This window comes from Rhopilema esculentum, chromosome 5 (assembly GCF_057945365.1).
Source record: "Rhopilema esculentum isolate cy_ngs chromosome 5, ASM5794536v1, whole genome shotgun sequence".
NCBI classification, from domain to species: domain Eukaryota; kingdom Metazoa; phylum Cnidaria; class Scyphozoa; order Rhizostomeae; family Rhizostomatidae; genus Rhopilema; species Rhopilema esculentum.
In genome coordinates, this window is record NC_142819.1 from 5,088,324 (window position 1) to 5,109,886 (window position 21,563).

At 35.7% G+C, this 21,563-nt stretch overlaps 1 protein-coding gene across 1 annotated transcript in view; it reads left to right on the top strand.

The window, feature by feature from the left end:
• The window catches only part of LOC135689965 (putative E3 ubiquitin-protein ligase HERC3), a 39,305-nt gene extending 19,615 nt beyond the window's left edge, over positions 1–19,690 (top strand). Inside the window, exons 18-29 of the mRNA XM_065207335.2 lie at positions 973–1,179; positions 1,854–1,901; positions 2,473–2,568; positions 2,957–3,075; positions 3,394–3,441; positions 3,927–4,002; positions 4,149–4,231; positions 5,374–5,482; positions 6,475–6,552; positions 7,058–7,160; positions 10,141–10,193; positions 10,772–19,690. Coding sequence (XP_065063407.2) covers positions 973–1,179; positions 1,854–1,901; positions 2,473–2,568; positions 2,957–3,075; positions 3,394–3,441; positions 3,927–4,002; positions 4,149–4,231; positions 5,374–5,482; positions 6,475–6,552; positions 7,058–7,160; positions 10,141–10,193; positions 10,772–10,945 — 1,194 coding nt within the window. The 3' untranslated portion in view covers positions 10,946–19,690. The remainder of the gene's footprint in view (positions 1–972; positions 1,180–1,853; positions 1,902–2,472; positions 2,569–2,956; positions 3,076–3,393; positions 3,442–3,926; positions 4,003–4,148; positions 4,232–5,373; positions 5,483–6,474; positions 6,553–7,057; positions 7,161–10,140; positions 10,194–10,771) is intronic.
• The last annotated feature ends 1,873 nt before the right edge of the window (positions 19,691–21,563 follow it).

The following is a 21,563-nucleotide window of genomic DNA, read 5'->3' on the forward strand; positions in this document are numbered from 1 at the left end:
TTTTTTATTTAATGTATGCATTAAGCCCATTAATCGACATAATTTTACCTTATCTTTTTATGAATATTTAGATTTAATTTGTGCAAGAACATTTACAATTATGTTAGAACAAGTTAACAAATCCTAATACAGTTTATTTTATCCTTAAAAATTTTAAAAATGTTTCAAAGATATGGTCTCAAATACATCAAACCAAGATCCATTCGTGGAACTTCTGCAAAAATTCCATCACAACAGTAATAAGGGGGTACAAGACCATTTTTAATTTGTTGGCCTCTCAGTTTATAATTGATGGCGTGGGCCCGGTGTCTGTTTGTCATATCGTCATCAACTAGGGCTATTTCTATATGGTCACAAATCAAAAACAGCTTATTTAAACTTCCTTGAGGAAAACATAAATATACGTTTTGATTACGCATTTGGTAAACCATAGGCACAATCTAGCCATAGCTGACGCAAGTTTTCGATATTTCTGATCTAAGGCTATTTTTCTGACCCCTTTGTTCATATCCGTTGACTGGTGTCGAGTAAAAAGTTGCATTCGTTTATCCCTATCTGTATTCTAAATAAGTACTCACGTTTAAAAAGCGCACATTCTTAAACAGACAGGGTCCTTTTGACACCACTGCTTTGTCACATCCTATCTACGTCTGCCTCGCCGAAGGGTGTAACGTGATACCAACAGGCATCAATACTGCCCCATTTTTATTGCGTATCAATTTAATGGCAATTGTTTTCAATTACCAATCACAGATTTTTTCCACTACCACCCTCTCTCCCCTTATCAAGCGTAGAGCTTTTTGTGATTTTATTCTTAGTTATCTTCTGTCCAGAAGATTATACCTTAGAAGGTTCAAGTAACGAATCTGTTACTTGGGTCTTTCATAAAACGGACCTATTGCACCAAAGTTTTTTATTCTTTCTTCGAAAGTTCCATAGTACCATAAACAGCACTATTTAGTATACTTTTAGCAATCCGTGGAGAGGACAGTCAACGAGAGCGTGCAAACTGTCCAAGGAGCGCTCCCACTTGTGAAAAATCCGTACCTTCTGTTTCATGTCCGGAGAGGTGCTAACCTTGTTCAAGATACCATACGACAAGTGGAAAACATTCAAAATCACGGTATAGAACAACTCTCCGAAGAAGAGGCTCGTTTGGAATTCAAGAAGCCACTGAAGGTATTGAGATTTTTTCCAGGGAATTAAGCATTAGTTTTTTGCTTTAATGGGTTTGCTCTTTTGTTAGAATTGGTTTTTCTGTTTTATTTATAAACAAGCATGGTGGATAGATGTGATGATAATTGTTGATATCAAATGCAGCCAAACGAGAGGAGAATTGTCCTTCAACGCAAAGAAAAATCCTCAAATTTAATATCAAGCTTCAAATCTCGTTCCAGACAGAGTAATTTCATATTTTGCCATTTTGATGTTTCTAATGAGTTATTTTTCTGGTATTCCCAAAATCTGTCGTAAATTCTCGCATAATCTTGCAAAAATTGCTTGTTTATAAAATTGTTAGGTATTCTTTCAATGTACAACCCAAATGTTACCATTATTTGGTCATTATCCAACACTACCCAGCAAAGAGGGTGATGAAAAATAGCTTTACGTGTGTTTGCATACTTTTCTAGATGGGTTAAGCCATCAAAACTCTTTTTATTCCCAAACAACTTCCTATGATTTATAGATAGTTTTGTAGGCGATAATCAAGGATATGTTCATTTGTCTTCTAATCGCATATATCAATATGAAGCTATTTAAATGTATAGCACAATCAGGCCATTTACAATTAACAGTTAATTGTCGAACAGGGGTCATAACCGTTATATGATAAAATGGTTTCTCTTTATTAGATTGTCTTCGAGGGAGAAAGAGGGGTAGATTGGGGTGGACCCAAGAAAGTAAGTTTACTGTACTTTTACGATGCCAACAACTCTTCTCTAGGCAAATGGTTCACTGCCAACCTTGTATATTTTGTTGTGCAAGATGCAATTTTCGCATGTTAGCTTGAAGTATTTTTAACCAGGAATTATGAATACCTCACCTGTGAGTAATTACGCAAAAGAATAACATTTCATTAACCACACGTAAAGAATGAACAATTCCCTTTATTTTCAAGGGGGTGAAGGTAAAAGAATCCGATTTTCTACAATAAGTTGTTGCTTGAAAAAGTTGTGGTGCAATTGCCGGCGCCTTTCAATCCTGCTTCTTGCATCTCAACATTCTTTTCTCCAAATGTTTGTTAATGTAGGTTAAGGTACGATGTTTGCTAATGTAGGTTAAGGTACGATGTTTGCTAATTTAGGTTAAGGTACGATGTTTGCTAATGTAGGTTAAGGTACGATGTTTGCTAATGTAGGTTAAGGTACGATGTTTGCTAATGTACGCCCTGAATTTTGCTACTTGCCCTAGCCCAGTTACAACCGTATATGATTGGTTTTATCTAGAAATGACAAACTTTTTCCCTTACAGGAATTCTTCTTGCTTTTAATTGAAGAGCTTTTTGATAAGAAATATCGAATGTTTAAAGAAATTGAAAGTTCTCAATCTGTATGGTTTGACAACAAGGTAATCCGTTTTTGCAAAGTTTTACGTCATCATCTTAATTTTTCTTGCAGCATTAAATTTATATCCCAACCTTCAAACAGGATATCACTTGTTTTAAATTCTTTTAGCCATATCTTTTTGTCTTATGGCATATTCCTACTATAAGCAAAGCACTCATAGCTGCGTCGAGAACTCGTCATATAATCTATTTGTGTTTACGGTATTCTTTTTGCTAAACAACACAGAACAAGTCACTCTTAGTTAAAATCGAACACCATTTCCATTATTCCAGTTCGTTTTTTACTCGTCCATGTGTACCTTAAATCCTCGAATAAGCGGTCCCGTATATGCCCTAGTATCGTACAATATTTGCTTTAGTGTTGCTTTGATACCCTTTTTTCTTTTTTAGACATTCGAAGATTCCAAAATGTATTACATTATTGGGGTTATTTGTGGGCTGGCATTGTACAACTCAGTTATAATCGATCTGCATTTCCCCCTTGTTCTGTACAAAAAGCTTCTTAATCAGTAAGTTTGACTTCTTTTACAACTGTTTATTCTCTAACTATCTTTTTGGTTAAAACACTGAAATTACGATACTAATCTCGTGCATATCTGAAGGCTAGATGGAAGAATGGAGAAATTATTAAAGGAAAAGAGAGTCAATGCAAGTACAATTTTTGAGCTATGACAGATAGTACTTTGATGAAATTAAGGAAAAAACCACTCATCAGGGTACTGTGGAATATAATACCTGATAGAATAGCTCGATAATTTGTTTTAATGCTCTTATCATAAAAGCATCTTCATTTTCATTTCATTTACATACTTTGTTATTCTTTCCAGAAAACTAAATTTGGCTGATTTTGAAAGCTTTGATCCCAATCATGCCAGGTACGTATGATAGTTTCCTTTATGTTAATAAATATTCTATTTCTAAAAAATAACAGCTCTATTCCTGTTAATTAACACCAATCATGTTAATTTATTTAATGTTTATACTTTATTTCATTCACTTCATTCGTTCTGTTTCAGTGAATTGTCTCTATGTATGTTAATTAATGTCCTTCTTGCTATTGAATGTAATTTTATGTTATGGTTTATTCTCTTAATGTTCACTGATTCAATTCATCATAAGTGATTCAGTTTATGGTAATTTGCTCGATTTATGTTAATTTATGTTATTTTTGCTAAAAGTAATTTATTCCCATATATATTTACCGATATTTGTGTTGACACCGGGTTTTCTATGCTTATTGATTCCATTTCTGATGATTTTGATTGTGCTAATCAAAATAAAACTGACTCCTTTCCCATTTACGTATAGTGTATGTTGCTTTCATATTCTTAAGATTCTATCATCATTATTTTTACTGTAGAACACTCACCTACCTGCTGAATTATGACGAGATAAACGAAGGCGATGTCGAAAACAACCTTTATTTGAATTTTGCTGTAAGTACAAACTTATGCGACGTGCATTTTTCTCCAAAGTTGTTTTACAATATCAGTAATTTGTACTGGCCTTTACCAATTTTTGTTAGATTTATTGAGATTTACAAAATGTATTGCTTATTAATCGACTCGAGTATCATCAACAGATTGATGAACAGGACTTTGACGAAATAAGAACAGTGGAGCTTGTAGAGGATGGGATCAATAAATCCGTCAATGCGCATAACAGGTAAGAAGAACTAAATTTATATTTGTATTTATAGCAAGTATTTGTATTTGTTTCTACCTAGCATCCAAAGGTATTTTTAAGGACACTGAGAAACTTATGCTTATAGAGCAGTGTCCTGGTCCTTCCTCTCGATGTGACCACACCTCGTGATTCCTACGCCTGGAATTACGGAGAGCTGGCGACTCTCCTCACTCTATGTGAAAGTTTGGTTATGCCAGGAACTCCGACCACAGACCCTTAGGTAGTCGGCGCCTTTTACAACTGAGCCATCCTCGCACTTTGCTCGCAATTTGCATTACTCGAAATTTGCAAGTAATACACAAATATAGAAAAAAAGTTATACCGGTCTTTCATATACTGCTCGTTTCCGTTTAGGCACAGCTGTGCACGCTGTGGTGTATCGAACAGGACAGTTCAAAGTTGCAACTAACAAGCATCTTGTTATGTAAACCAAAGTGTTTACTGCTATGCCAAAGCGGCATCAAGCTCTTAATGACAGACTGGTAAAGCAGTAAATTTCCAACACTATTTAGCCATTTTCACAGCCAATCCCATATTTTTATGTCTAAATCTCATTTAAAGGAATTCGTTCCATGTTAGACTGTCCAAAGAGGTCTGTAACCGAAACTGATCTAAATTAGGAGAGGGTTTTGAATTATCAATGCTTTGGTGGCTCATTTTCAAGATTTTGGTCATCGGCCGTGAATAAATCCTTGATGAAATTAAATAAATAAAAGTGCCACGCCCGAACCCCGCCTTTTTTAATTTGTTTTCTGATGAGGTTTTCCAGAACTTAGAGGCACTATGGCCTGACGCATTTCGCTGGCCAGGTAAATTCCCAATGGTTAGACTATTCAATAGACCTTGGCGTTGATTTCTATTCACACCTGAATACAGGTGTGTGCTTACTTTGGTTCATTATACGACGTTTATTCACTAAGGTATGTCGGAGAAAAAGTAAGTAAGTCTGGTGTGTGTCTGCTTTCCGTGCTGTCTCCAAACTGTCGAATACTTGACTTCGCCTGCCAAGGAGAATCGTAAATGATAGCGAATGTCTTGTAAAGCCAATAGAAGGGATGATATCATTTGGAATCATTTTGTTTTTGCTTTTTGTAAAATTTTTAATTGATATCATCTCACAGGAAACAGTTCGTAGATTTAGTCATTGACTACTACCTCAACAAATCGATAGCTGATCAATACCAAGAGTTCTCTAAGGGATTTTACGATGTTTGTGAAAGAGAAACGCTGGTAAGATATTATCTTATGGTACTGAAGCTATCTATGGTATTTAAGTAAAAATTGCTGTTGATTGCATGATATAAGAACATCATTGTTAACATAGTTGATATAGTTAAGATTCTACATAGTTAAGATTATCTTGACTATGCACTAGTTCAAGAAAGGAAACTTCAACTAGAACCCTAAAAATGAATTTTTCTATTGTCGGAAATATGGCAACCTTGTGTGTTTTAACTTATTTTTATCTATATTAATCATTCATATTGTGATGATGTTGGTAATCGATCACGTATCTTTGTGTTGTGGTACCCTTCATTCTTTGTCTAGAGGTGATTTGTAAGGTTCATTTCATTTTTATAAAAATGAGGCCATATAATCGCCATTTATTCGATTATCCAGTAGACCAGGTTTTAGCAAGGTGTGAAATGATTTTGATAAGGCAACCGAAACAGCTGTGTTTCCCGTAAAACTTGAAACTGCAGTAAACTTTTTAAAAATAGCTGGCCAATTATCCAAGATTTACCAATATTTGATATTTTTGGGTTGCCTTCTAACGGTTAAAGCTGAAAACAAAATCATTCTTTATTCTACCAAAATATTCACAAGATTACGATACATTTTGCCAAAAATGACAAAGCTGATATTCAGTTGTGATTTGGAATTGCCTTTTGGAAAGGAAGGCAAACCACTAAACTAACTTGTGAAGAGAGAAACCTAACCAAAAGGGAATTACTTGGTGCATAAGATATGGTTTAGAAAACACTGATCAATTAAAAAGGTGGTTAAGCACCGGTTTACTGTTAACTTGCATCGGATAACGAAACTTTTGCGTATGTTAGTCAAAGATTAATCACAAACAAGCCGAGACAATAGCAGCACATAAATTCTTAGTAGCAATTCTTGCTTGCACAAGCATATATTTATTTTTTTAAGTGACAATCAATTATAGTGCTATCTTTTTACTTAAATTGCATTTTTGTCATTTTGTAACTTTTTTGTAGGATCTTCTTCGTCCCAATGAACTGAAGGAAATGATATCTGGCATTGAAGATTTTGACAATTTTTTGTTAATCAAAGAGGTTGTTAATTTTGGTTTTTACATCATCATTCGACATTATCATGGTGATCAACATTGACATCATCAGTCATCATACCCTGAAACCACCAGCATCGTCATCAATCCTCGTCACTTTTAAATATTAATCGTCAATCATTAATCGTCAATCATTAATCGTCGATCATTAATCAGTGACTAAAATGTCCTTTAATCAGTTTTATCATCAATTACTCGCAGTACATTGTCTACGTAACGCAAGCTCTGGAAAGTGATCTGCGGGTCGCATCAGATCATGTTAGTCAGGTCCGTTCGATACACGGATGACAAATTACATCAATTACATAATTCAATGGAATCAATACATAAACTAACTTAAATGATCTGCTACTGGTCAAAAAAATTTTGCAATGTTACCACCTTTTTATCCAAAGCGCATGTGCAACCCAAAGTCGAATCCGATCTGCGCATTGTTTTCCAAAGAGAAATTTCACCATTACGTATTGAGTTTGTTTCACTTCGCCTTTTAGAATGCCCTTTATGCCGATGGTTATCATGAGATGGACCCGGTTATTATCAACTTCTGGGATGTTCTACGTGATTTTAGCCTTGATTTGAAAAAGAAATTTCTAGGTTTGTAGCATTTTTTTTATTAGATTCACATGATGCTTGTAGTGCATCCTACTCAAAATTGATATCTTTAGTATTTATTCTTGTTCTTTAACATTATAACCCTTTAAAAACAAGTCATTGCTATTTTTCTCATCCCTATCTTTAGTTTCTTAATTTTCAAATGGTGACATTTTGTCTTTCTTTGTCACAAGATTGGCTCCATTTCGTGTCATAATCTTCTCCTTCCTCCCTGTTAAAATATCAATCGCGCTCTCATTATCTTTCGGAAATCTAAAATACTTGGAAATGAAAAGCAATTGTTTATAAACTTTCCCTTAAAGGGATCCATTCCATCGATCTACTTGTTGCTCAACTTCAGTTTTGAGGCTCGTGTCTGTCATTAAGAGCGAAGTACTTTCCCCTTTTTCCTTTGTAACGTCAATGACTTTGTTTTTAAAACTCTGCTTTGTCCAAGCTTTTCTAGCCTAAAACGTATAGAGTGGCGGACACTTGGGGGCGAAGGGGGGCGACCGCCCCCAAATACTTTAGTGGACAATGGTCTCTTGTTCGAAAACAATGGAAAATGTGACGTCATCTTATTAAAACAATATGCTTGCCCCCCCCCCAATATTTGACCAAGTGTCCGCCCCTGCTTATAGCTTCCAGGGGCGTTGTGGCTAGGCGGGATACCGAGAGATTTCCCGGTGGGCCCCTTACAACTGACTTTGTAAAATCCAGGAAAATATTTTACGTGAATAAATTCTTTGGTGAAATTATCTCTCATTTATTTGTAAACTCAAATTCGAAGTTATGAACTAGAGACATGGAGGTCAACTTAAACAAAAAGGGCCCCGTTAATGGGGAATGGGGTGTGTGGAATTTGAAGGAATAAAGGTCAAACAGAAGATGACCCGCTAGAATGAGGCTTGGGCGACCTGATGGAAGGGCCTTTGCTTTCGAAAATACCGTGAATTCAAGAATTAGCCCTTGAAGGCTTATTAATTACAGTTTTTAGATGGGGGGGGGGGGGCATATTTTTTGGGAGCCTGTACGAGAAGGCACTTATAAAAGGAGAAGCGGATTGGTAGTCACTCCGCTTAGATCACATAACATTTTATTCTATACATAAAAGGCTGTCTAATTTAGCCCGATTTGCAGCCACGCTCTGCTTACAGTAACAACATTCTGCAACATTTATAGTCGTGGCTGTTAGTTAAGAAATCGTTCACATTTTGATAGAAGCATGAAACTTGGTTAATATACATATTTTGACACGCTGATAAAAATAGGTTGCAGACTTTAAGAAAACAAAGATATGCTTTTGTTCTGTCGTTATTATTTATGTTATTTTACCCAGCTGTCCCGCTTGCACCAATAGTTTTCTGGAAAGAATAGGCTCCTTTAATGGTTATTTTCTCCCGGCCCTTTTCTAGGAGCCACAACGCCCCTGATAGCTTCCATGACATACTTACACGTTGTTGTATGCCTTTTCTACTTCGAACTGAAAAAACTTTGTTTTTTATCATTCAAAATCCCTAGGTCTCTAGCAAAGCCGATTAGCTATATGGACTTTTTATCATCTAATATTCGTCACTCTGCCTTTATGCGCAGACGTCAAATGACTATTACGAAATTCATCTAGCCTATTTCAAGCTACGAAATTTACTGTGTTATATTTATTATTTGCCATAAGCTACGAAGATGATAAAGAAACTTCGCTAAAAATTAATTCTTTTCTGTCTTTTTTGGCGATATTTCGCAATACTGTGGAAGCTAGCTCTCCTAGAATACATTATTCATACTCAAGAAATCAAGTCAGATGTAGTTCTAATTACATCCTCTCCAGTGTGCAATCTCATCAATTTTTTATAGACGATTCTAAATACTGACTTAATATTCTCCTGGGTTTCTTTGTGTTAAGAAATGTTTATTTCATGTCATTTTAATCTTTTTGCGCCATCCATTTAATAGGTCTGTTGCAATAAAGGACTTATTTCGCATTGAAACGACAGTTTTGCACCGACGCTGGTGTTTCTCTAGTCCTTTAAATTTGAGTCGATCAATAGGAATTAAATTTCTGACAAATGTAAGGGGTTGCTAAGAATAAAATGATCGAAAGTCTTAATTACAAATGTAAGAAATTGTGAAGGTTACAGTTCCAATCTTTACAAAAGCTGAACCAGCAAACGAATAGTTCCAAGGGTGTTGCCTGTTTGCCCTCAACTGTTGGCTATTCCGTTTCTTTGTAACCATTCAATCCAGCGCGGGGCCCGGGCCGGAAACATATGTGGGGCCCCTTTTTCTTTACAGTTTTTATCTTTTCTTGGGTGGGGGACCCTTTCTGTCTACCATAAGTGCAGTGCCTGGGACCATGGCACCCCTGGGTCCCCCCTAAAGCCACTAACTTTTCAATCTTGCCAGAAGCGAATGAGATTTCCACAAAAATGCAAAACGACAGAGTTTCTTTATTGTGACGACACATTAACTGAAAGAACACCGTGAAATATCTCTGAATATGCAAAGTCATTTAAATCTATTGAAAAATGGGTGAGATATGGCTAGTGAAAGATATTAACTTTCCTGGCAGATTACTGTTAATTTGGCTTGATATATACAGTTATTAACAGAGGCCGAATTACAATGATCTGATGTTCCAAAAAGAGGAAAGCGTGATTCTCGATAGGTATCGCTCGTAAAGCTTTTATTTGATTTCGCACGTATGGAGGTCTTTCCTGGTGCTTTTTCTGGCAATGTGATCCAAATTGAAAAAGTCTTAGATAGATTCAAGCGAAATCATCACTTAAGAACTCTGGATTAATTCCTAGCATGGTTTCACACAACCTAAGGTGAATTGTTTTCAAAGATGTACAGGGATAGCAATTTGTCCATTATTCATTTATAGCTACGATTAAATCACTCTGTCAAAAGCTTTTTTCAACACTAAAGAAATGCTACTCTACTATGTTTGCTGTTCTCATTAACTGCTTTAATTCCCTTTCAGAATTTTTAACTGGTAGTAACAAAATCCCTATAAAAGGCATGAAAAGTGTTGAGGTAAGTTGCCATGAATATCACTTTATAGATCCTTGCCTAAAAACTTAATTGTAATATCTAAGCGAATTCAAAATATAAATAAGACCGTAGAGGAATTTAATTTTGACTAGCCTTTGAGCACGTTCGGTTCTTTTGAAATATTAGGCGTTGTTTCTTTCTCGGTATTTCCTTCTCGGTATTTTCACCTCGGTATTTCTTTCTCGGTATTTTTTTCTCTGTATTTCTTTTAACCGGGGGTCCAACTCTACCCGTTAAAGATGACTCTATCGAGTTGCTATGATGAAGGATGAAGAGATTATAAAGAAGTTGATTCCGTTGAACACGTCCCTTGGAAGAGAATTTAATTGTAAAAACGAGAAGATTATGCCGTTCAAGGGTAATTCGAAAGATATTTTTCAGATTTGTTGGCAAATAAAGGATGGCGCTCCCATTTTGTGGGCAAACGGGATTGGGACACCTATTATGAACACAGTAGGTAGCGAAGTCCCTGCATGCATAAGTCGTCATTGAGAAAGCAGATCTCTTTGTCCCTCTTTCTCTTCTTTAGTATGATTAATTCAAAATGACTTCTTTTTTAGATTAAAATAGCCAAGGCAATACTTGAGAACGGCCAAGACGAGCAGCGATTGTTACCCGTGGCTCATACTTGTTTTAACTTATTGAAGCTTCCAAGATATAAAAACAAGACAATAATGGAAGAACGAATAACGTTCGCTGTGAGTAATTGTAGCAAAGGGTTTGGTTTGGAATAAACATTTACATAGTGAATGCATTTATAAAGGATATTCAAGTGTGATAATTCACCATATTTTGGAATCACCGCGCTCATCTTGTCACTTTGTCTATGCAAAGCCGTCGGATGTGGAGACTGGGATCTGCAACCCTCCAAAATTTCTGCAAATCGGTTAATCGTCCCGATTTCAATAAAGAGCTGTCCGCCCCTCTTCTCCCGGACTCCCTTAGAGATATGAATTCGTTCCCACGAGGTAGGCGTTTCAGATAACAATTTTTATTAAATATGATTTGCACTAAACTTGGTTTCCTGTGCTCATACATATGTTTGTTTAGTCCTGTTCTTCTTTGGACCTTTGATCTTAGACCTACAAAGTCTCTTATTCCAACAAAAACGAGTTTTTTTCATTTGCCAAAACTCACTGCTGATTATATCACTTCTGCAAAAAGAAAATTACATACCATTTCTATTTTTGGAATGATAAATAAGTATTTATGGCCAAAATGAGTATATATGATAGTTTGGTTCAATGAAAAATGGTACAAGCGAAGCAACAATTATGCCGCACGATATTTTCGTTTTAACATGGTGATACGCAATATTTGAGTACCGTAGCAACTTGTTACAGTACCGTAAGTTCTTAACTAAATGCTCCTTCTATAGGGTGCTCCATCGAATAAGCCGCCAGCGTCTACTGCCTTCTCAAATAAAAATATAGATATTAACATATATAGTAGTCTAATCAAAGTGCGTACTGTAAGGATACTTGACCCCGTTAATGTTGACTGGTTTTCGAAATATCTTATCGTCAAAGGGATATAATAAATTGTTAAACGAGTATAACGTTCTTGCAAGATTGCACAAAGGCTGTTAATATGCACCCCGTTTATAAGCCAAAAGCACGACAATTGATTTCGCAGCCGGACGCGTAATGGAGAATTTACTTCTATTAAATAAATATAGTTTTGGTACTTTTGTTTCTATATTTTGACATCTATTTTGCATAATATTGAATTGAAACAATATTTGAGATTAAATATATGCCTCATGATAGTGGAAACTTCTGTTTAACCTACTTTCATTAGGCACAGCCGTGAACGTTTTAACTCTAAAGTACAGAGCGGTTATAAGTTGCGACCCTGAGTTTTACGCTTAACGTGATCATCAGGTCATATGTTAGTTATACAGATGGTATTATAGCTACAAACAGTTGAAAATTCTTGTTCTAAATATCTCGAGACAGCTATACGTATAGTTTTTTATGGCACATGCTAAGGACTTAAAAGTAAGAGCTGTGTATGGAAATATAGACAAAGATAAACCTAACACAGGCTATAGTAACAACATTAGAAAAATTGGTGGCAATGGGTGTTGTGAGAATTATTGAGCTGCTATAGGACAGGGACCCGTGGAGAGACACCGCCATTTACTTACTGCGAGCCTTCCTTTTGATGATGATGATTCTTGTGGCGATCTATTTGTATTTGTTTTGTTTCTACCTAGCATCTGAAGGTAGTTTTTAGGACACCGAGAAGCTGTGCTTATCGAGTAGTGCCCTCGTCCTTCCAATCGATTTGACCACACCTCGTGATTCCTACGTTTTGAATTATAGAGAAACTTCCCTCACCCGTGAGTCTCTCACCCCAGACACGTGGATCTGTAGCCTGCGACACAAACCCGCTCAAACCACTGACCCATCCTCCCACTAATCTGCGATGATTCTAATACCAAAGCAAATTGTTAGAAGCAAAATGCTAATAATTCTTATTAATCAACAAAAGCTGAAACTTTTAGGGGATCTTTTAGAATTATTTCCTTTGGCAAATATGATAAAATTACCAGCATTTTTATTAGGAATTTCTGCTTAGGCTCACTGGCTCAGTGCTGAAAATGCCTTGACTAAAGGCCAAATTTGAGTACTCAAAATTCCTTAGACAGTCACTTTTTCTTCATGTTTCTTTGAAATAAAACTAGGAACAAGTAGATATAGTGTCATCACGAAATGAGAAGATAAGTTTAAAAGAAAAATAAAAAAAATTGATGATAAGTTTTGTTTGTAACTGAAATAATACAAAACGCATGCGTTTTATTCTTCACACTTCTTAGCAGTTTCACATCCAGTAGTAAAATCCCTTGTGGTTCACCTGTCCGAATACCTTCCTTACAAAGCGTTTCCTAATAACAGGAATGCTTGTATGCTAGTTTGAAAAAAGTCAGGCAACGTGGCCATGCTGGTGTGTCATCTTTTCAAATCCCCGAGATGGGGAGCCCCAAGAGAAGGAACAGCAACAAGTCAATTTTAAAAGCTAGGTAACTTGGGATCAATAGCAATGCTTATTTGAATAAGCGGTTTTAAATGATCTGCAGCCACAAATTGCATTCATTCTTATTTACTTTGAAGAAATTTCTTCGACGTGTATTGCTAACGGTATGGCTTAACTATTTCTGTCGCAATTTCACAGTATTTTAAAGGCAAAAGGCCTTGGATAACGGATAATAGGATGTCGCATGTGAATTGTTTTTTCTTCAAGTATGCAAGCTAGAAGAGGTAGGTTTTTTTCCGTCATATATCCAGTATTGCCAAACAAAAGGCTAAACGTGCTTCTTGCTCACATCCTGAAAAGGTTAAACGTATACTAGAAGGCAGTAGAACTGTAATACTATCACCGGATGTGCATCTCAATGCCTAATTTAGCGTGGTATTGGGCGCTAATAGTTGTCTTGAAAATTTAAACAGTGACCTTGGAATAAAAGAATCATTTAGGGAATATTGGGATTTTTTGGTTTAGATACTTTTCCTGTTGAGGTGTTAATTGTCTGAGTAGTTATAACCAGTGGTGTCCGGCCGGGTATCGAAGTTATTCAGTGAAATGTTGCCCTAAGATAAGTGGTTCCCTATTCGCAGTGTTGCCCTAACTTTTTCAGAGAAAAATTAAATAGCCATGAGAAATTTTAACAACTCGATTTGTTTTTCTATCAAATTGACTTAAAATGTCACATGTCCATTCAAAATGTGGTATCATTTTCCAAAAAACGCAATAAATACAATAGCGGTCTGAATCATCGAGATTGGTAAATTTCTCTATAGCTCAAATAAGGTCCACTGTTATAATCAATGAAATTATGATTTTGATTATTTAAGTATCTTTCTCTATTCTGAAGAAGTTACGTGCCCGAAAAGATTAAAGGACAGCCTCTATGTTTGCCCCACCTGTAGGATTGGAACTAGGTATAAAGCAAAAGAATTCCATCGTGACGTCACGAACTCCGAGATTGTCCACTGCAAGACGTCTTTCTTATTGCCTCTTCTATCAAGACTGTTATATGAAAATTGCAAACTGAAAAGTTTTCACTGCAGTTGATAGTTGCTTGACTTTTTAAAGCCTGGCTTTGAATGATTGGCTAACTGGTCGGCAGGTGTGTCGACAACAGCTGGGCATGCTTACAATTGGTCCACGTAGTATGTTTCTTTCAACGTGATTTAGATTTCATAGCTTTTCACGTTTGACCAAATTTTCTCGACCTTACGTATGTGTGCAGCCATATTTTACATTTCCGTATGTCTAACTTTACTTAACTAACATGAAAGAAACATAATTTTGAAATTTTTATCATTTTTGCTATAGTCCTTCTAAGTTACAATTGTAATTCTTTGAATACTGAAAACACCCAGTGACACTACCGTTATGTTTGAGGTAAACAGCCTTCCTTTTTTCAAACTTGATGTTTGACCCTAAATTTTTCCATTCAACAAATTACATCTCTGGGAAAACCTGTCGAGTCTGCGCGCAAACTAACTTGATGTGCGCTATCATTTCAAAAGCAAAGAAACCACGCGATCGCCTATGTGTCGCAGGAGCGCGTAAAGAAAAAAGCTGCACGAATTCACAATTTTCTGAGGGCTTTCTTTTCAAACATTTCTCGCCAGCGGTATAATGCCAACGTCGTAATTACTCTTCAAACCGTCTTCAGATTCTGCTTTGGAGCTGAAAAATTAAATTTCGACATCTGAGATGATGAACGATGGAAATTAGGCACAAGAAAGCAGCGAAACACACGAATTAAGAAGAATAATACATGGTGTTGTGTGACGATGCGCGACGGAAAGATTGTTCAGTAATTGTGAGATCAGCAGAAGAACCTCTTTTATAAATCAAACTGTGAACTGGACGTTACATAGAACGGAGTATGGTCAAGTTAATTAGTTAGTTAATTAGTTAGTTAGTTAGTTAGTTAGTTAGTTAGTTAGTTAGTCAGTTAGTTAGTTAGTTAGTTAGTTAGTTAGTCAGTTAGTTAGTTAGTTAGTTAGTTAGTTAGTTAGTTAGTTAGTTAGTTAGTTAGTTAGTTAGTTAGTTAGTTAGTTAGTTAGTTAGTTAGTTAGTTAGTTAGTTAGTTAGTTAGTTAGTTAGTTAGTTAGTTAGTTAGTTAGTTAGTTAGTTAGTTAGTTAGTTAGTTAGTTAGTTAGTTAGTTAGTTAGTTAGTTAGTTAGTAACTTACTAACTAACTACCAACGAATTTGATTGCCCGTACCATGATATCTGCAGCATTGTATCTCATTTGCAGGTATGTCAAGGATACAGTACGTAAGGATGTAGGATATATATACAAAGTTAGTAGCTTTAGTAACTTCAAAATTATCAGTGGCAACATGGGTTAATTCACAGAGGGATTGGGCTGTGAGGAAAACTCGGCAAGGTGCTTCTATTCCACTGTAAAATCGTATTGACTTGAAGCAGGTGCTTGCGTTGGCTATATTTGACACTGACGTAATGCTCAATTTCGTTCCAAGTTAGCAGCGAATCACTGGCCTGAGCAGGTGAAATCTAGCTACCTGATTGGGTCTCTGGAGATTCACATGGTCGAAAGTATTCTGAACACCCGGTACATCTGTTAATGGACGAGAAATAAAGCTTCACCTTGTTCTGCCTCATATCTACATAAGAAAGAGGGCGAATTCAAAAACAGACCGTCAGTTTTCTCGTGTATGTATGCATGTTCAGAACGAATATTAAAACAAGGAAATAACAATTTCTTTTCGCTTGCCGAAACCTGCCGGCAAAGAGCTAAGTTCAAATCAGTGTGTCTTTGGCAAGGTTGAATAGAAGGCAGAGCTGGGGTTTTATGAAATGGATGCGTCGGTGAGTATGTTGTTTTCACCTGTTTTTAGGAATACTAAGAAATTATTACATAAAAGCTAAGTTTTCTGGGAATTTTAATCCATGCTTTACAGATAAGTGTTTTTTATGATCACTCAAAAATAGCGTTATTCCTGATATTACAAAAATGCAAAGCAAGGTCTATGTAAGCATTGTTGGTATTTTTGCTCCTTTTTGCATAAAAAATGTAATTCAGGTACTATTTGAACAAAATGAATAAAACCACAATGAAGTCTAAATAAAATATCAGTCGAGGCTTTTGCAACCCTTCTTCGTCTTCACGTTGCTTTGCCGTTGAGTTTCTGCATTTTCTAACATTTACTTCGCTGCAGATACAGTAAAGCATTTTAACGCCGATGCTCTGCTCTGTTTATCGAAATATAAATCGTTCGGGTTTTCTTACTTTCACCGTATAAAATGCAAGCAATTTCAGTGTGACCTCCTTTCGGAAAGAAATCATTCAAATTTGAGTCACGTGGAAGGTTTGTTTACCGTGCACATGCGCAGTGTGAAAAAATGCAAGGAACAGAAGCCTTAGTTTAAAAAGATGATGTTTGTCTAAAAGTAATTATATTATATCCATAGTCGCCTTAGAGTAATGCCAAAATAAAAAAAGCTATTTTCATTGTCCAGCTTCATTTTAAATTTTTAGTTTAATAAACAAAATTTAGTCACATTGAATACTTGACAAGCAGCGCCTTTTTGGTGCCCATGGGTCATGGGTCACTAAAAACAGGGTTAAAGTTTTTGCACATCAGGTTTGCCAAACCTGAAACTACATTTCAGAAATTACACCAAATTTGGCAAGAATGTGCAAAATCAAACCTCCCTTTTCAGAGGCAATGTTAATTGTTATGGGGAGGTTCTATAAGGATTCTCTTTTTGCTCAAATTTTTCTTGAGACACTGTATCAATAAAAATAGTACTCTATGATCCCTAGCAAAAACATAATTTAAACTACTCTTGTCTTGTCTTGAAAAAGAGAAGGACCAGTGGCGGTGCCAAGGGATGGTATGGGGTTGATGAGGAGCTACCCTTCTAATTTTGTGATAACATGGTCCCCATAATTCTTCTAAAAGTTGACAAAAAGTTTGATCGTTGTAGGTCGGATTTTTTTAACTTTGCCTAAGGAGCTACCCTTGTTATAAAGGACTTAAATGAGGCAAATAGGGCGTGGTTTCAAATGTCCATTGCCCATTGCATACTAACTCTGCAGTGGCTGGTACCGTCACTGAGAAGTTAAACTGGGATGAATAATAAAGGTCAACAATAAATACTTAAAATCCATGTTTAGTCTTGGTAGATGTTGAAGCCACAAGCTTACATTACCGCTGTGTTAAACATTGACATAATTTCATTTGTTATAACAAAATGCTCGCACATTTGTTCCTGAAATGCACAGGCCTGTAAATATGGAGCATTGCCTCTAACATCCTGATGCAATGAAAAACGTAACCAAGATAGATTGACAAAACTGAAACAGACTTAATAAGGTGTTATTATATGCTGGTTTAATAAAACTTTAGAATAGCGTACAAATTTGGTTTGTTTATATTTAATATTTTTGTGTATGGTTGCTGCGTGATTTTCATATCATTTGTGTGTTTATAAGAAAGGATAGAATCGTTTTGAAAAACCATTCGAAATAGAGCAAAAAGATAAAAATTTAGAAAATATCCCTTCAGAGTACGTCAAAAATGCCCAGTTCAGAACATAAGTTTGCCCTGGTGCTCATTGCTGCGATGCAAAAGTAAGCATTTCATTTAGCCCTTGGTTAGGCCTAGGCAAAAACTTATATTTGTGGCTTCTCATTAGCTTTATCATAGCAATTTATGATAAGATTTTAAGGTGGTCTACAAATTACAGGGGGAGCTTAGCATACACTTTTTTATTCACTTTATTTATTGTTGGTTTACAAAATAATAGCTAACAAACAGCTAATTAACACCAACTTGTAACAATAACAAATATAACTAAGAAAAATCGTGATGTTTTCAAGTATCAAATGCTAGAAATATATGGTGTGCATAGTCTACACGAGCAAGTAAGATCCGTTTGTTTAATTTTAGCTTTGAATACTTTAAAACTGTCTGTCGATCGAATATCTAACGGTATAGAATTCCACAGTTCATTACATCTATAGAAAATTGTATCTAGCCAATAAGTAACAGTGTTCGGCTTTTTTGTATATTGATTTCGTAAATTATATGCAAGTTCATTCAACTGAAATATTTCTTTCATAAATACTGGATTGAAGTTATTTACTGTTTTGTATAAATTTATTGCTAGTAGCTGTAGGCTCTTTTGATGTATCCTGACATCATTTTTTTGTGAGAGAATATTTTCAAAGTTTTGAGAATAACTGGTTAATACCTCGTTAAGAAGCTTTGAAAACCGCTAGTAATGACAGATTCTTAATGTTTTAAATGAATGGGCTACTCGTATTTTTCTTGAAAAATTCCCACTTTCAATTGTTCTGATCAATACAGGGTATAGTTTTTTCAAAACTGCAGACAAAATCAATACTGATAGTGAAATTTAAACTTCTTATCCAGAAATTCACCTTTCCTCTTCAAAATAATTTAACTTAACCCTTGTCAAAAAGAAAACAAAATGTTGTAATGGTGCAATTTGAGATCCAGGGCTTCACATTTAAAAACGATTAGAAGATGTATCTGCTCCAGAGCTCGAGTTTTAATGAGGTCTAATATTGAGAGTGATAAAAAAACTCCAAGTGAACTTTAAAGCTTTCCAACTGTAATTGGATTTTCCAACCTTTGGGGGGGGGGCTTCACGTCCCACACGCTCCCTATTATTTACTCGCCTGCTTTATTCCTCGCTTATTGCAAAATATTTCCTCAGAAATTTGTAGTTGATTTACCCAACACTATCTTGCTAATTAGATGATCTACTGGCTTCTCAGGTTGTCATTAATGTTCAGATCACAAAAGTTTATTATTAGCAGTAGACGGTTCGGCAAGTAACTGAAGAAGCATCATCGAATTGGGAATAAATTCTTCTGGAAAAATTTCTAGTGGGGGCTCAGGCCTCCCTGCCCTTTTTTAATGCAGAGCTGATTTTAAGGAACAGCAGAATAAGTCCCTTTTCAAGACAGACGGGCAAACAAGAATATATGTTTGAGTTCAACCTGAAATTCTCTATCAAAAAGGCTTTTTGTCATGTTCTGATATGAAGCGCACTTTGTTGAAGACTTTTTGAACGATATGAGCTTCTCACCTTGCAATATTTCATTTTTGATTTTTACTTTTGCTGGGAAAATAATAAACCATTGTCTTTGCCTCGCAAAGTCACACCTAACAAACTACCACTGCTTAGAAGATTTTGCTTGTGCTCCATGGGCGGAAGAAGAACCCTCTCATTATGTTTGATCAGCGCCACATCTAAGGTCTGATTTACTTAAAGCAAAAAAGCAAAAATTGAGTAATAAATGGCCTAGTAATTAAGTAATAAACAATATTTCCTATAAGATCAAACAGATGTGGAAAAGCGTTCCACAACAAATAAAAAATAGCAAATGACGTAAGCTCATTAAAAAGCAATTTAAAGAAAATACAAATGACAGCTTGCACCTGCAGATTGTGGATTCCTTGTATTCAATAAGTAGGGTACTCTATTGCACCTCAAATTCTAATTATATTCAATTCAATTTAGTTGTAGATTTTTAGCCTCGATAAATTTTTTATCAATTCATTAAAATTTGAACGTATAAGTTGGTATTAATAAGCTAATTAGCTACCTTTAATAAATATATCACCAACTTTAAATACAACAAACTGAAATGTCGAATACATAAATCGTCGCATTGCATCTGAAACTGCTGATATAAGCAAAATTTCAGCTGACTATCACCTGCATGGGTCACTGCAGCTTTCTTTATGGACTTTGGTGCTCGTGTGCATGTGACACCCTCGTTGATATATGCAAAATTCACCGTGTATTGGTTTAGTCTGCATATCATTCGGCAATGAAGACAAAAGTTTATCCCCACCACAGGGGCATTTTAATTGACCCATGGCGGTTATAGCCAACTGGTACAATGTTTAGTAAACAAACATTAACCAGCAAAAGAAACTTTTCAAAAAGGAATGCTTAAGTTTTGCTGAACTACAATAGCATCTACTGAGCCTAAGATTATTCTTAAACACTCCTTGCTTGGTTTTTTAAATGTTGAGTCTTTCCTAGCAAAATTTAAAGCATTTTGATTTGTTTTTCTTTAAAGGAAAAGGGTAAATGGGGTCTGTATTATGTGAAGCTTCTTTCAGCAGCAAACTGTCTCTTTGTCCAGCGCCACAAATCACAGGAGAGTGCCTTTCCTAGAAAATTATTTCTGTTTCCCCAAAATAGCAAAGTATCGAGTAATCTTTTTCTAATGAAATGACTTTAGTAAAAATTGCCAAGTTTTATGCAAAAATCTGCAAACCAGTGGGATATGGTTTGGTTCTTAAATGATTCTGTACACTGGCAGAAAATGGGTGGTGGTGCTCAAGGCACAAAGTCCCAAAAGTTTGATTGTTGCTCACGTCTTGATCCCCAGCCAAATCCACCTCACAAAACAGTTATCAAATCCCTAATACCGGTTCGAATCATGCAAAGCCTCGAATTAACCCCCTGAGGGCTTATTCAATTATGAAGTTTTTGGATGGGGGTATTCGAGGGGGGCTTGAAAAATTATAATAGACATTTAGAAGACATTGATAAAAGACATCGTATAATCGAGACATTGTATTAATTTCATTATGAACATTTAATTAAGCATTACCAAAAGTTTGAATTTTTGTGGCAATTCAATAAAACGTCAAAGGCAACCTTCAGATAGCCTGTGCTCCAGACCCCTAACTTGAAAGTAGAGGGCTGGAATCTACAGATTTACTTTCAAGTTAGGGGTCTGGAACACAAGCTAGCTCATTCGAAAGGTGGGTTTATTGACAATTTGTAGTTCTAGGGTGGGGGCTTTTTCGAGTGGGGGGGCAATGCGAGGATTTACGATAACACAAGATCTCTCGATTCCCGTTTCAAGAATTGTTGATTCCCGATTTTCCAGCTACACTGACTGAAATAGTAACAAAAAATCCCTGTCTTGTAAATGACAATTCCCTAGTATCACGCCGTTGTTTCCTGTGAAGGATATTTCCTTTTATATGGAAACTTTAGTCTTTGGGAGGAAATAAGAAGGAAATGAAAAATAGAAGGAAAAAGAAGGATATTTTAGAAAATAGAGGGAAAATGAACGAAATTTGAGAAATGATAACAAAAAGGACTAATCACCAAATTTGGCAGTTGTTTTTATCAATAGACTTCCGACTCAAGTGATTTTTATTAAGTTTTTCCCTTTTTAGGCTATTGTTTGGTCATCCAAAAACCAATTGCTTTTCTTTTCGTGATACTTACATAAATTTCAGTGTGAAATATTACAGCATAATTTGTATAAATTAACAAAGATGATTGTTAATTGGGTAGCTA